The 15,452-nt window shown below is 35.4% G+C and overlaps 1 protein-coding gene across 3 annotated transcripts in view; it reads left to right on the forward strand.

Annotated features, from left to right (window-relative positions):
• Window positions 1-1,068: 1,068 nt before the first annotated feature.
• Osbp (Oxysterol binding protein) overlaps window positions 1,069-15,452 on the forward strand; it is a 56,960-nt gene continuing 42,576 nt past the window's right edge. For all 3 annotated transcript variants that reach the window (XM_023174176.2, XM_023174177.2, XM_023174178.2), the window contains exon 1: window positions 1,069-1,308. In XM_023174176.2, the coding sequence (XP_023029944.1) occupies window positions 1,166-1,308 (143 nt within the window). In that variant the 5' untranslated portion in view covers window positions 1,069-1,165. The remainder of the gene's footprint in view (window positions 1,309-15,452) is intronic.

Raw genomic sequence — 15,452 nt, forward strand, 5'->3', positions numbered from 1 at the left:
TTCCGTTAACCAGCTGTCGCACCCCTACGAACGACAACCCTCAGAAGTAGAAACTTGTGCGAGCTAAGGATTAACGAGGTCTTACCTTTTAACGTGTGATTCCTAACACGGGTTGGACGATACCAAGTGAAAATCGATCATTCAGACTAGGGCTTGAATCACCGACCAACACGACAGTCAATTCGAGTGAGTGAACAAAGCACCACGTCGAACCGTCTGGCTACCCACTTCAACTGAAGAAGCTACTGTGTAGCGAAACGCGTCTTTAGTAAAGTTATTAGTGTAAAAATTGTTTAATTATCATGGATGCTGTCTACTTCAACTATTTTTACCATAACCATAAAAGTGCATATCAACATATTTTAAGAATGTTATTCACATTTCTGGAAACTGTCGATCAACAACTTTTTTTTGTAAAAATTATGCCGTAATAGAAATTTGTTCAGAAAGGGACATATTGGAATGTCTCATAAGTTTGCAAAATAAAAGCATAAGTACCTACGTACCCACTTACATCTCCAACTTTTTGTAAAATCTCAGATTCTAATCAATTTTATCTACATTTTCATTTGGGCCGTTTAATTTTCTGTCATTGAATTCCGAAGATGATATCTTTCAAAAAAGTTATATCACTTCTCCGGAAGTCTATGTTAGCTTGGTTAAATAGACCATAGATATCAGACAACTCCAACAAATCACATTAAAAAAAACAAATCAGGTGCTATTGCCAATCACCAATGCCACACTGTTTCTGTACAACAGTGTATATAAGAACATCAGAGGTTTTATGAATGAAAAGTATGTTTTTAGAGATGATAATACATTTTTCGGAAATAGTTCTCGGCTATCCGTTTTACATGTTTAAAAAGATTAGTACCCCGTTATTACGGCCTGAGTACGGCCCAGATAACTAAATTTTCCTAATTCCCACGCCTGGGATAGGAATCTCTCGTCAAGAAGTCAAAATGGACAATTCTCTTTGGAAGATATCAGTAAGCCTACTCTCTAGTAGATGGCACATCTTCAACACAAGAAATTACTTTTTTTTAAATCAGAATCACATATTTGACATTTGATGTTTGTTACGTCACATCTACAATATGGAGGACGTGTAATTTTTGTCGTTACCTCGATTTGCAACAATAGTGTCCAATAATCGTTTAACATGGGTGACAGTGCGAATACCAAAGCTAATTCCTCTCACAACGAGCCCGCTATGAAGGGATGGCTTTTCAAGTGGACTAATTATTTGAAAGGATACCAGAGGAGGTGGTTTGTTTTACAAAATGGTCATCTGTCCTATTACAGGTTTGTTTATTGAATAGCAAATTATCATCTTAGATTATTTAGTTCACAGCTTGCGTTCCTTCTAATTTTTTACTAGTGCACTTTTTCAGTTGACGACATGCAATTATTAAGTAGGGTAAAGTGAGGCATAAAATCTATAGAAATTCAAGTGGTATTTGAAACTACTGAAAGTATATTCTTGAATTCTTCCATAGAATATACCTAGTTACTTGATTTTTTTTCCAGTTTCAAGTTAATGTTAACTAGGCCTATTGGCAATATTTTTTTGTAATTTGAAAGGTTTGCATTGTTTGTGTTCAGAGATACTGAATACTCCTTAATGTTTTATTTTGGGAGTATTGAAGAACATACATCTAGGCTCTAGGCTTATAAAGATAAGAAAGATATTTTTACAAAAACCCCCTATGAAAAAAAAAGAAAAAACATTTCACTGTGATAGGGCTAGTATTCCAAAGGAAAGCTACACTTTTACCCAGACTTTTAGAAAAAAGTGGCCTTCTGTCACTTATGTTTATAGGTAGTTGTTAGCAATCCATCATCTTTATTAAGTTATATTGGAAAAATAAGAATGTAGTTTAAAACTATATTTGGTAGTTGAATTGGAAAATATTTGGTCAAACTTTGACATAATTAAAAAATTATGTACTTCTGATGCACTGTTTGGAACCTTCTGTGTAGTAATGAATATTACTGGAGTTTTTCCCAACACCAACCGTTAATTCAACACCCTGACACGTGTTTTGATCACCAAGTGATCATATAAAATCAATTGTTTACTCATATTACTAAAAATAACACATTCTTCTTATTCAAATACTAGTAAAAGTAAAAATTTTTGGTGAACGTTCAACTATCATAGAAGACATAAATCATAATGCCAGAAATTGTGTTCCATTCAGGTGTATTACTTGAGATGGAGTACTCTTTTCAGGTTTTTTTAAAACTAATTGTCTTTTTTGATCCACTTTCCATCACAAGAAATCTTACAATTACACTGAAATAAGAAGTAAGTAGATTCACCCCCTGGGAGCTAGCAGAACACCTGTGGTTTTAACATTTATTTCCAGGCCATAATTTCATTGTGATTTTAGGCTAATTTTATATTCTATTTTCGAATTTTTTGTTCTTAACCCAATCACGAAAATACCATTTCAGCAATTAATACTATCCCATTATTTTAGGCTCACTTTAGACTTCTATTCCCTTCTATAGCAGTATATGTATTCATGCCTTGTTTTTTTTTTAAACTCAGTGGGTTCGCTTCACCGTTATTTAGCAAAACTAAATTGAAATATTTCACTCTCTGCAAATTTCGGATTTTCATTGATTTTACACTCCTTTATTAATTAACCACCATAATGTTTTGCTCAATAATTCAGTTGAATATTTGGCTCATTACCTTAGGCACACATGGTAAAAATAAAATTTAATTTTATGTGAATATCAATTATGGGAGAAATCAAAAATATGAATTTTAGACTCATTTTATGTTCCATTTAAGGCTTTTCTACTTGTTGTTTTTTAAATAATTTTTTCTGCTAACTTTACTATTAAGCTTGAAAATAAATTCTGAATTTTCAATATTGAAAGTATAACACTTGCATAACTGGTTCTTAAATTCATAATGGATAGAAAATGTCCTGTGCCTAAATTAATCACTCAAATTCTTTATTCAAACAAGGGGCGAAAATTTATTTCAGGAAAATGGAGCATCCAAAAATTAGTTTAAAATTATGGCCCAGTCAGATTGAGCAAAATATTTTTTTTGTTCGTGCTCAGGTTTTCGTGCTCAGGTGCCTTCAAAGTGATCTAGTTACATTTTGATTATCAAATAACATTATCTGTTATCTAAATTGCAAAATCGTAATATTGTGTTATCACTTTCATTCCTCTATTCCGAAGCTTTACCTATGACTATCTATGAATATGTACACTGTTAAAAATGATAACAATAACCATAACCATCATTTTTAATCGAACTGAAGCTATATCAAAACTTTTTGAAAAAGTAGTTTCGGTAAGAATAATGGACCATTTGGAAAATGAAAATCTTTTATGCGATTCCCAACATGGCTTTAGACGAAAAAAATCGGTTGAAACAGCATCTTATCATCTAATGAATTACATATACACTGAGATCGAAAACAAAAAATATGTCCTCTCTTTATTCTTCGATTTATCGAAGGCTTTCGATACAGTGTGCCCGGAGTTTCTACTCCCTAAACTATCCAATTTAGGTCTCCCAACTAATATAATTAATTGGATACAATCTTACATGTCCGAAAGAAACATGAAGGTACTTTGCAATGGGTCGTTCTCTGAGACCAAAAAGATAACACTCGGTGTGCCCCAGGGCTTGGTTGTAGGCCCCCTACTGTTTCTCCTATATACAAACGACCTACCTCAATATATAGAAGATGGACACATTACGATGTTTGCGGATGACACTACCATAACTTTAACGGGACAAAACGTTGAGCAACTTATTTGTAAATCTGAAAGTATTGTTGACCAGTTCAGTGCTTGGTGCCAAAGAAACAAACTTATCCTTAATACCTCCAAATCAGTATCGATGAAGTTTCACTTTAGGACTGATACTCTAAATGCTCCTGTTACATATGATATTGAAAACGTACAGGTGACGAAATTTCTTGGTACCTATTTAGATTCTAATCTAAACTGGGAAAAATAAGTAGACAATACATGTTCTAAAATAAATAAAGCATACTATGCAATTAAGCAACTGAAATCAACATTAAGGGAATCAGCGTTACTCAGCATTTATTATGCTATGGTATACTCCCATATCAATTTTAATATTATGATCTGGGGGAGGGCAAATGATTTTATGAGAGTTTTTGTTGCCCAAAAACGAATTATAAGACTTATATTCAATATGAACTACAGGGACAGTTGCCGTGCTATCTTTATTGAGAAAAAAATGTTAACAGCGCCTTGCATCTTTATCTTGAAATGCATAATGTTTGCTAGGGAAAACCCTAATCTCTTCACAGAGAACGCCACTGTCCATAACTACAATACCAGAAATGGACATCTATTGCAAATCCCTCAACATCGTATGTCATTTTTCAAAAAATCTCCACAGTACAATGCTATCACCTGCTTCAATAAGATACCAGATAAATTTAAAAAGGTCAAGAGTAACCTAAAATTTCACAACAATATTAAAAACCTTCTAATACAGAAATGCTATTATAGTTATCAGGACTTCTTGAACGACGATCTCCCAAACAACTCAAATACATTTTAATTTAAAGTTTTGTCTGGCATTCCTAGTCTAACATTGTTATTATGTATATATTTTTGCTTATTTTGTGTGTGCCTTATCACTGCGATGTAAGTTCACTGAATGTACTACTCATTTGATTATTTGACTTGGGGTCCTCATAATGTCATATTTTAAATATATACCCTGACTTACCACATATACCAAGTGTATCGCGTTTTGGTCAATAAATATTATCTTATCTTATCTTATCTTAAAGGAGACTACTGCAGTAATAATAATAATAATAATAGTAACTTTATATTGAGAAGTGAAACTGTCACCGTTGACATTGAAACTGTCATTTGTTGACATTTCATTAGTTTGGACTTCCATTGTCTAGTATGATACAAATTTATTTGAAATCCCTGAAAGAATGAAATTAAAAGATTCCAAACCAAGTTAATTCACGACGTTTCGATTGTTAGTATCCACATTTGTCTTCGGGTGATAACTGGACTTATTCGTGACAGCCATCTTGGTTTCGGACGGGTTAGACCCTGGCTCCCTTACCCTTTAGACTGATGTTTGTCAGAGGGACAAATGGGTCATGGCTGATGGAGGTGATGATGGGATGGCGGCATGAGTGTCCTCAGACATCAGTGCCGCCCTTCGCGGAGTACCCTTACCTGGCTGGGCTGGGATGGATGAAAAAATTGTCTTTTAACGGAGGACATAGGGGCCTCATTCGACAGAGTGTCGGGGCCTTCTATATTGGGAGGGGTCGTCTACAGTATAATCCATAGCTTCCCTAACTAATGGGTTTTCATGAGTGTCTGTGCAATCTCGCTGATTCCTCGACTGAATGGACTGCCGAGTGGAAGGTAACTGCAAGTCTGTGCGGATGGCTTCATTCCGCACGAACCAAGGAGCATTCACAATCATCCTTATTAACTTTTTGCAATCAGAGTGGAGATATTATACGTATCCGCTTGTCCCCATACATGATGACAGGCTTGAACATCGTATTGTAGATGGTAATTTTGTTTTTGAGGCTCATTTTGGATTTCCTGTTGATCAGAGGGTACAGACTACATATCCGACCCTCGATTTTTGTTTTAACGCACATGATGTGCGGGTTCCAAGTGAGCCTACGGTCTATTAGAAGACCGAGGTACTTTACCCGCGCTTGCCAGTCAATCTCTCTTCCAGAGATTTTCACTTTTCTGGCCGGAGAAGATTTTAATCTTCCCATGGTTATCGCCTGAGTCTTGTCCGGGTTCGCTCGGATCTTCCAATCGAGGTACCAGCGCTCGATGTCTTCCAATGCACGTTGCATGTAGATGACGCCGAGCTCTCGACCCATGGAAGATGAGAGGAGAGCCGTGTCATCTGCGTATAGGGATATCTTCACACGCTTAGGCCACGGAAGGTCATTGGTGTCTGGACTTATACTTCACAGACCTGACTATTTATAGGTCACTCGTGTGCTTTCACCTATCCCCTCTTCCCTCTCACCGCTTCATTGGTATTTTGCGGGAGCTGACCGTTTCGCGGGAGTTGGTCGTGTTCCGTTTGATTAGAGGTTTCCATATGTTGCGTATCTCTACGCTAGTTTGGCTAAATGAGTTGGTGGACAACATACATGCGACTTTTTTGAATTTTCTCCTAAACCAGTGTTCCTCCTTGTGGATGATTTCAGCTTGAGCCCACTTCATGTTATGTTGATGAGTCCAAACATGCTCTGCTATTCCTGATTTGCAGGTTTCTCCTCGCTGTGTGTGTTTCTTGTGATAGGTGAAAGCACTCGAGTGACCTATAAATAGTCAGATCTCTGAGGAATAAGTCCATTAATCAGGGAAGCTATAGATTATGCTGTAGACGACCCCTCCCGATATAGAAGACCCCGACACTCTGTCGAATGAGGCCCTCATGTCCCCCATTAAAGGATGAACAGATCTTTCATCCATCCCACCCCAGCCAGGTAGGGGTACCCCGTAAAGGGCGGCACTGATGTCTGAGGACTTCATGCCGTCAACATCCCCTCAGTCATGAACCCATTTGTCCTTCATCGACAAAGATCAGCCAAACGGGTAAGGGAGCTGGTCTCCAAACTGAATGAACTACTCAAGACGACGTGCAGAATAAGTCCAGTTATCACCCGAAAACGATTGTGGATACTAACAATCGAAACGTCGTGAATTTTATTCGTTCAGGGATTTCAAATCAAATCATATTAGACAATGGAAGTCCGAACTAATGAAATGCACCATGAGGATACACAAAGGGGCGATAACTAGGTTCGTAATTCAAACCTCAAATTCAAGAAACATTGATTATATTACCTGATTTTTACCATAAGGTCGTAAATATTTGTTGTTATATCACAATATTGTTTTACATGGGTGCAAAAGTCAATTTGTTACCATAACTAATTAATCTAAAAGGTATTGTTTGTGCCGGTGTCATAATTATGTATCAGAACGTGTTCATATACAGCTTTGCCAGAAATCTGGAGCTAGCAAAGAAAGGGAAAATTATATTCGTAATCGGTAATCAATCATAAAATATGTTTGTAGTGAAAACGTTTCAACAGAGATGATTCAATCTAAGTTCCCAGCTAAATACATGAAATAATGTGTATATGAGCAATTATATTCTGAATACCAAGAGTTAGATGTTGAAAATACTGATAAAAAAAATATTTTATCCGAATTTTTTCACATCACATGATTGAGTGTGAAAACTGTCTTGACTTCGACTATCGGTCTAGTATCATCTTCCAAAGATTTTTTTTACGATAATAAATGTAATATTCCATGAGAATTTCAGTACAAATTGACATTCTCTTTGTTTTCCTCGAGTTTTGTAGCGCCACTTTGCGGCAATAATGGTTTTCTCTGGCGATTATTTTGCATTCATGAGTTTACCCAGGTAATTAACCAAATATTCATTTCAAACGAGCAGCAAAAAATGGTTTTCTAATATTATGTGTTACGATTTTTTTCTCGAAATAATTTTTAACTCCATATATTTTGAAAATTTCTGTGTTACATTCGAGTGACTTTTTTCCTTCATCCCTTGTTATCAAAACAAAAACCACAATTTTAACAAAGTAACAGATATTTTTCCTATATATTTTTGAAGGATTTTCTTTCATCTGGTGTCGTAAACTCCTGATCTGTTCCGAAGAAGGAATATGTTAGGCTTATATGAGTGATATCGGGTTGAGGGTAGAATTACGAGTTATTATTCTCAAGCTCAAGGTACGTCTTATACGTGTGATAATTATAATTATAATTTTTTGAACGTATATTGTTATAAAACTGGACTTTCTATAATTTCAATTCAAATCATTTAAACTTCTTAAATGAAATTTTTAGAATCATATTGAATTTCTGAGGTCTTAGATATTTAGTTTCAAGCTCTGACTATTCCTAACATACAGTTATGCTAGAAAATTATTAAAAAGGTGGATACAGGATTTGATTTACCAAGAACTTTTAAAAATAACTGTCAGCTAAGATTATCATTGCTTTTGCATGTGTCTCACCTTTTTCTAGATGAGTTTTAGGAACTAGAAATACTGTAAAAGTAGAAATCAGGAAGAATAGGCGTCAGTTGTGGACAGTTTATATTAGAGTTGTTTACATATTTTGAAATTTTGAGCATATAAACAGATTTCGATAGTTGTTAACTGTGTTAAGACATATTTTCTCGTTCTATATATAAAATAGTCAATAACACAGTTGACCAATAAGTGTTACCATTTATTGCCATGATTAATATTTCTCCAGTTTATCTATCATCACTCTCTATATAATGTAATCAATATCTGTTACTATTATCTCTCATCCTGAACGCCTCGTGATAACTCGAAAAATAAGATTATCATTATATAGTATTGATCAGTGGTTCAATTGCTGGCTTAAAAAGATATGGGGATATTAGTAAATGAGAAAATTCCGGAAAACATAGTTCGAGTGGTAGTTTTAATGAACGCTGTAATAAATTCTTTCAAATGAAAATTCTAATAATTTTTTATTAATTTTAGGAGTTTTCGTAATAATTTTGAATGTTCGGATAAATTATAAGAAGTACAACTATGCTGGAATGTTGAGAATACTATTTGCAAATGAAAAATTATTTTGCAAAAATAATCTCATTTGATTTTGTACTTGAGCGCTCTTAAGAATCTTTTTGCTTCCGTAGACCGTCCTGTAACTATCTTTCAGTTTCAATACCACACACCGTGAGCAACGTGAGGTCGCTCAGTCGAATTTCGATTATTTTCTTGATCATCTTGATCAAATCAGTGTAACCTAACCTAACTTTTTAATCGCCACGTTTGGAGACATTTATGAACATTTATCTTTATTTTTCCAACAAAAAACGAGTCATGAGTAAAATAGAAAGTGTTGGAATTTTTTAGTTTTTGCAACTAAACAATCGCTTGTGTGCGGTTCTTTCAAGAAATACGGTGTATTTATTAAAAAGGTACTTGAGAGGTATTATTTTATAGCAGTATTGCATAAAAATTTGTGGAATCTCGAAGCTTACTGGAGCCCGACTATGAAAATTTTTCAAGCAACTACTTACATTGCATTTGAACTGTCTTGAAATGCAAATTCTATAACTTTAAAATAATTCATGAAAGTAAACATCGTCCATTCACAGGTCTGCCACCAAAAAACTGCATAGGATTTTTTTACATTTTCTTAAAGATTTTGACCTCCCAAAAACAGAAAAAATATTCAAATTATTATATCACATAAGTTTTTATGTATATTGTAGTATCTATGTTCATTGGTAATAAACCTATATGATTTTTATTTGATAATGGAGAAAAACAACCTGAGCTGTTGGTGAGACAGGGAATGTTTTAACATGTTGAGACAAGTCAAATGACGTACGCTTTTACACAATTATATGCAAACTAAAATTTAAGCACATAATTTTCAAAGAAAAATAGCGGTAATCATTTCTTCTTTGATTTGATTTCTCATTTTTTATTCTCTGCTACAATCTTTTCCCGTTATTTTGGCGCAAAATAAGTTCTAGCATATTAAGTTGCATTTATACATTTAATTGACGCCTAGTGTATATCGCTTGAAACAAAGAAAAGCTATCAGTGAACATACTGATATTCAAGTCAACAGCGCTGTTGTCTGTTAATCATGGCTACAAGGGGTTGTATATGATGGAATCGGCCGATACTTGATGAAAATCCATAACTAACGTATTCCAAAAACACTTTATTGTGAGATTTTCACTAAATGGTTTTACAAAAACGCAACACGTGTTTCGCCATACAATGGCTTCATCTGGCGTGTCTTTCAACACGTGAAAGACACGCCAGATGAAGCCATTGTATGGCGAAACACGTGTTGCGTTTTTGTAAAACAATTTAGTGAAAATCTCACAATAAAGTGTTTTTGGAATACGTTACAAGGGGTTGTGTTATTTCTCCAAACAGTTTTTGTTATATCTGTGGTGAATTCGCTATTAAAAGTCAACAGAGAAATATAAGTGATTTTGTAAGGAAAGTTTATTTTGCCTACTTTAAATTAAAAATTGGTGATCAAGATAAACCATGGGCCCCGCATAAGGTGTTTAGAAGATGCGAAGAAGATCTTCGTTTGTGGTTTAAGGGAAAGAAAAATGCATTTCGATTTGGAATTCCTATGATATGGCGTGAGCAGAAAAATCACACCACTGACTGCCACTTCTGCTCAGTTGACGTAAAGGGATTTAATTCAAAAAACAAAAGAAACATAAGTTATCCTAATCTTGACTCAGCTATACGTCCAGTGCCCCATAGCTCCGAGATATCTATCCCGCAGCCACCTTCATGTTTGGATGAATACCCTAGTGAGTTGGAGGACGAAGCTACATTGCCTCCTCCGGGTGAATCAAGCTCAGATTTATCTTTTGATGAAGATGAAAGGCCTCAACTATTTTGTCAAGGTGAGCTCAATGATTTAGTAAGAGATTTATGTCTTTCAAAAGATGCAGCCGAACTGTAAGGTTCTAGATTAAAAAATAAAAACCTTTTATCACCTGGCACTTCTTTCTACTGGTACAGACACCGAGAAAAAGAATTTACCCAGTTTTTTCCAAAAGAAGGAAATTTAGTTTTCCGCAATAATGTGGAAGAACTCATACATCGCTTTGATAAAAAGTGTGACTTATCTGAATGGCGCCTATTCATTGACTCATCTAAGACTAGCCTTAAAGCAGTATTATTGCATAATGGAAATAAATTTGCCTCGATTTCGATTGGACATTCTGTGCATATGAAAGAAGATTATAACGATTTGGCTATTATCCTGGAAAAAATCAAGTATCAAGACCATCAATGGATGATTTGTGGGGACTTCAAAATACTGACGATGCTTTTGGGTCAGCAGGCAGGTTTTACCAAATATCTATGCTTCTTATGCTTGTGGGATAGCAGAGCCAGAGAACAGCACTGGAAAAAAAAATGATTGGTCATCCCGAGAAACTTTAAAACCTGGAGAGAAAAATGTTATAAACACTACCTTGGTACCACCAGAAAAGGTTTTGTTGCCCCCTCTCCATATCAAATTGGGGTTGATGAAACAATTTGTAAAATCACTGCAAAAGGATGGAGACTGTTTCAAACATTTATGTACAAAATTCCCGAAGCTATCAGAAGCAAAGTTGAAAGAGGGAGTTTTCACCGGCCCCGATATAAGAAAACTTTCAACGGAACCTTCATTTGTGGAAACTGTGAATGAGAAGGAAAAAGAAGCTTGGGTATCGTTCAAGGACGTAGTACGAAAGTTTTTGGGAAATACTAAGGATCCTAATTATAAAACCATTGTGCAACGGATGCTAGCAGCATATGAAGCTCAAGACTGCAAGATGAGCTTGAAGGTCCATTTTTTACACTCTCACATAGACTATTTTCCTGAAAACCTGGGAGCTTACAGTGAAGAGCAGGGGGAGCGATTTCACCAGGATGTCCGTGATATTGAGAGAAGGTACCAATGGCGATGGGATGTCACTATGCTTGCTGACTACTGTTGGCTGCTTAAGCGAGAAACTGAAGATGGAACTCGGAAAAGGACTCGTCAAAGTATCAAGGAAAAGAAGAAGAGGTTTCATAAAGAACATGAATAAGTATATGTATCAAAATAATGTTTCGTTTGCTTTAAAAAAATATTTATTGTTTGAAAATTTTGAATGAAGGAGTGTTTTAACAATTTTTTTGTGTTTGAATTTGCAAAAAATCCTTATGTGATAGAAAAAAATGGCCATCGCTTTTGAAATCAGCGCACTTTAAAACATATAATTCAGTGAAAATATCTCATGCAGCTGACAAAAAATGTTTTTTCGCAGACCTGTGTTTTTTATACATGCAATGGTTTTATGTAATAGGAATGCCAACTTTGCTCCTCTTCTAGGAACCTGTTCTAGCTATGATTTCGGGATAGTATTGTTATAACTGTTATGAAGAGTGACTTATGTAGAAAATAATGATCGTTTATATCCAATTAAATTGAAACCGATAGAGTAAATTCACTTACGTCAGGAACGTTACCTATGTTTGTCGTATCAGTATAAATGCTTTGACAACTCATATTGCAATTTTTACATGAGAATGGAATATGATATATAATTATAGGTAATTAATTATAATGGCACTTATCGACTTACACCGCTCACCGATAGCCGTTTTTATTTTTTATTTCTCACATTAGAATTGCTAATCACCAACCGGTCATTTCGTCTGTGAGTATCGATCGAACTAACTATTAGTTGTTAGCTATTTTGTATTTTTCTTGGTTGACACTGCAAAAAATGGAATATGTGAAAAAGGGCGGTATGAATAAAAAAAAAATTTTTCTTGCAAATTTTGAAGAAATTCGATTAGTTTGTATCTATAAATAGTAAACGGTGGAGGATAGTTTATCCTTGCAAAGAGAAGCAGCTGAAAGTGAGGAAAATAAATTTATTAAGTTGTTTCAAAAGTTTTATCCGTTTTTATGAATCTACTTTAAACTATAATATCTCAGTGAATACTTATTCGATTTAATTGAAATAAGCGCCATTTGAATCAGTGCACGTTTGCCAACGTAACACAAGTTGATTAATTCCATCAGCATGAAAATTGGGTCCTCGGAATTCGATGAGGTCGACGAAGGCCGTTTTTTGCTCGGTCCTGATGGGCGAAGGTTCTGCCGGTAAGAAAATTATTGAAGTGCTTGAAAAGATGGTAGTCGGTTGATGAGTGGTCTGGGGATTATGGTGAGCGTGACCGAACTTCGACGGCCACGTTACGTTCGCCCCTCGACTTCGCTTGACCTATTTATCTTTGTGGATCGACGTTTAGAAAGACTAAAACTAAAGTCACTCCAGTTGGTGGGTGCCGAGTCGGTTACAGAATCGGCAATTTGTATTCATGTTTGTATGTAAAACACACAAATCTGTTTGAGCAGGTGGCCGCCTGGGAAACTGCGTTCGCCAGAACCATGTGATGTTTCGTTTTTACGATTTGAAGCGGCTCGTCATGATAGCCATTTATATATGGTGCCGGTTTCTAGTCGTTCGGTTTTTGTATGTTGCAGTATTTCGAATTTTTACGTAGATTGTAATTTGGAAACAGCATTTAGTACAGACACTAAAATATTTATCGATGAGATATACTTACCTTTATCTGAAATATGAGTTCCTCAAAAAAAAATTGGAAGAATTCGTATTTGTGTGTAGTTTTTATGAATTACTTATTTCCACTTTAGCATGTGCTGAAAACACAAAAGGCAGTTTATGCCAAAAGGGTCACAGAGTCGGTCTCCGCTTCGATCAAACCACGACAACCAATTCTATGCCTCAATCTAAACACCTTGAGGAATATGAATTCTTCCAATTTCCCTGGAGAACGCAGATCTCAAATATTGCAAAGAAGCGAACCGACTATGAATCAAATGGCGTCTGTTTTGAACAATAGAAATGGCTACACTGATTAGTCACATTTTAATGACGACCGTACGCCGCAGGTGTGTGCTTTTCAAGAGAATCCCCTGAGGGTCTCAGGTCAGCCAATAAATAGTCTGAAAATAAATACCGGGGAATACACAAAAACACGAAGAGGGAGCTCCTCCTGCTGCACTTCTCTAGACACAAATCACAATTTCAACACCGGAGTCCTAGAAAAATTTAGAACTGTATATCTCCGTTATCCAGATGTAAAACCTTTCACATTCACTGGAATCGATTACTTCGGACGAGAAGAAAAATGATGGGGAAGAACTCTTCACATGCCTTCCGATTCGTAATATCCATCTTTAAGTAGCATATTCGTTATCAACCGATTCCATCATCATGGCACTGATTCGCTTCATATCCAGAGGTGGACATTCAGATATCCCAAAAAATACCGTAACTATTTCTTCAAAAACTGTGAGTTTGCTCTGGGGTCAATACTTCATAGAGACTTCTTAGGTCACTTTCGTTCCGAAACCTGGGAAAATTTAACAGGATTTGGCGAGGGTCTTGATACCAATTGGTCTCATGTCATTTCCAATAAAAATGTTACAAAAACTACTTGGCAAACATATTAGGGACGAATTATTGTCCAATTTGCCAATATGCGTACATGAGGAAGTACTTTTAGCTGCCTTCTTGGATATTGAGGACCCATTCGGTGAGCCGCCTTTCGAGTCAATGATCCAGGGCTTCTAGGACAAAAGAAATCGAAGATACAAGCTGCAGTGGTGGATAGACTTCTTGTTGAAAGGATTGACACAAGCGACTTTAATGTGGGAAGGAGTAGTGACACGAGGAGTTTAATAAGGGTTTATCTTGTCGCCACTGGTATGGAACACTGTAATTACGTCTTCTGTTCCATAATAGATATAAAGTACTAGGCTATGCAGACGACTTAGTTGTTCTAGTACAGATAAAATATAAGAATATAGTGAAGGAACCCATACATCATAAATAAGAGGTTTAATCCTATATCGACAGTAGGCGTAAAAACGATGTAATAATTATTGTTAGAAATATATTTTATGATATATATGTTGCCATTATACCAGAATTTACGTCCACCATCAAGTTCCAATCTAGAATAGCATATCAATCTATTAGCTTGACATATCAGTTGATAGCACGTGGTAAATGCCTTTATCACTCGAAAAGGCACTGTGGTTTCGGAGTAAAAAAAATATTGTCATGGAACAATGGTGAAAACCGTAAGATCATGCTTGAATATCAAATTACTTAATATAGTAATTTTTGGCTCACTTGGAAACTTAAAGGTACGTCTTATATAAACTGTTTATTGTTATAACTCGCAATTCATAGCATCAATTTCACACTTTAGGGTGAATCCGACGAAGAAAATCAGCATGATAATCTGCAACTGCTTTTTGAAATAAAAAAGGCAAAAAACACTTTTTTTTAATTTTTGTCGTAGCGAGTTCAACGTTTCAATGTGTCGGTCGGTCGTGGCATAACCGTCTGGATCGATGGTGGTTTCAAGTGAATAATTCATTACGCTGCTTAATTATATCGCGATATTCCGGTATCTACTGATTAGGTTTCTTCAATATAATGAAAGTGAATAATCTCCGTATACATAATTATCTGGAATTATTTATTTCCGTAAGCCTTCCACTTTTCCAATTCTGTAGAGATCCAAAACAAAAATTTATGATGCGGCGGTTAAAGAAGCGATTAATTACTATATACAGAGGCTCACAACTTGTTAATTAATATTCACAGGAAAAGTGTTAATAAATATGCCGTGTTTGAATATTTTCCTTAAAAAAATATATTCGATTATCTACGTTTCCATTTTCTGCAATTCTGTATAATTTTCTAACCATAATACGTTTCTTCTCTCAAGGATGCTCCGAATCTTATAAAAAAAGTCAATTTATTCCAAATT

This window comes from Leptinotarsa decemlineata, unplaced genomic scaffold (assembly GCF_025532065.1).
Source record: "Leptinotarsa decemlineata unplaced genomic scaffold, Ldec_3_MD MMD2_tig00026354_RagTag_RagTag, whole genome shotgun sequence".
Lineage (NCBI taxonomy): Eukaryota > Metazoa > Arthropoda > Insecta > Coleoptera > Chrysomelidae > Leptinotarsa > Leptinotarsa decemlineata.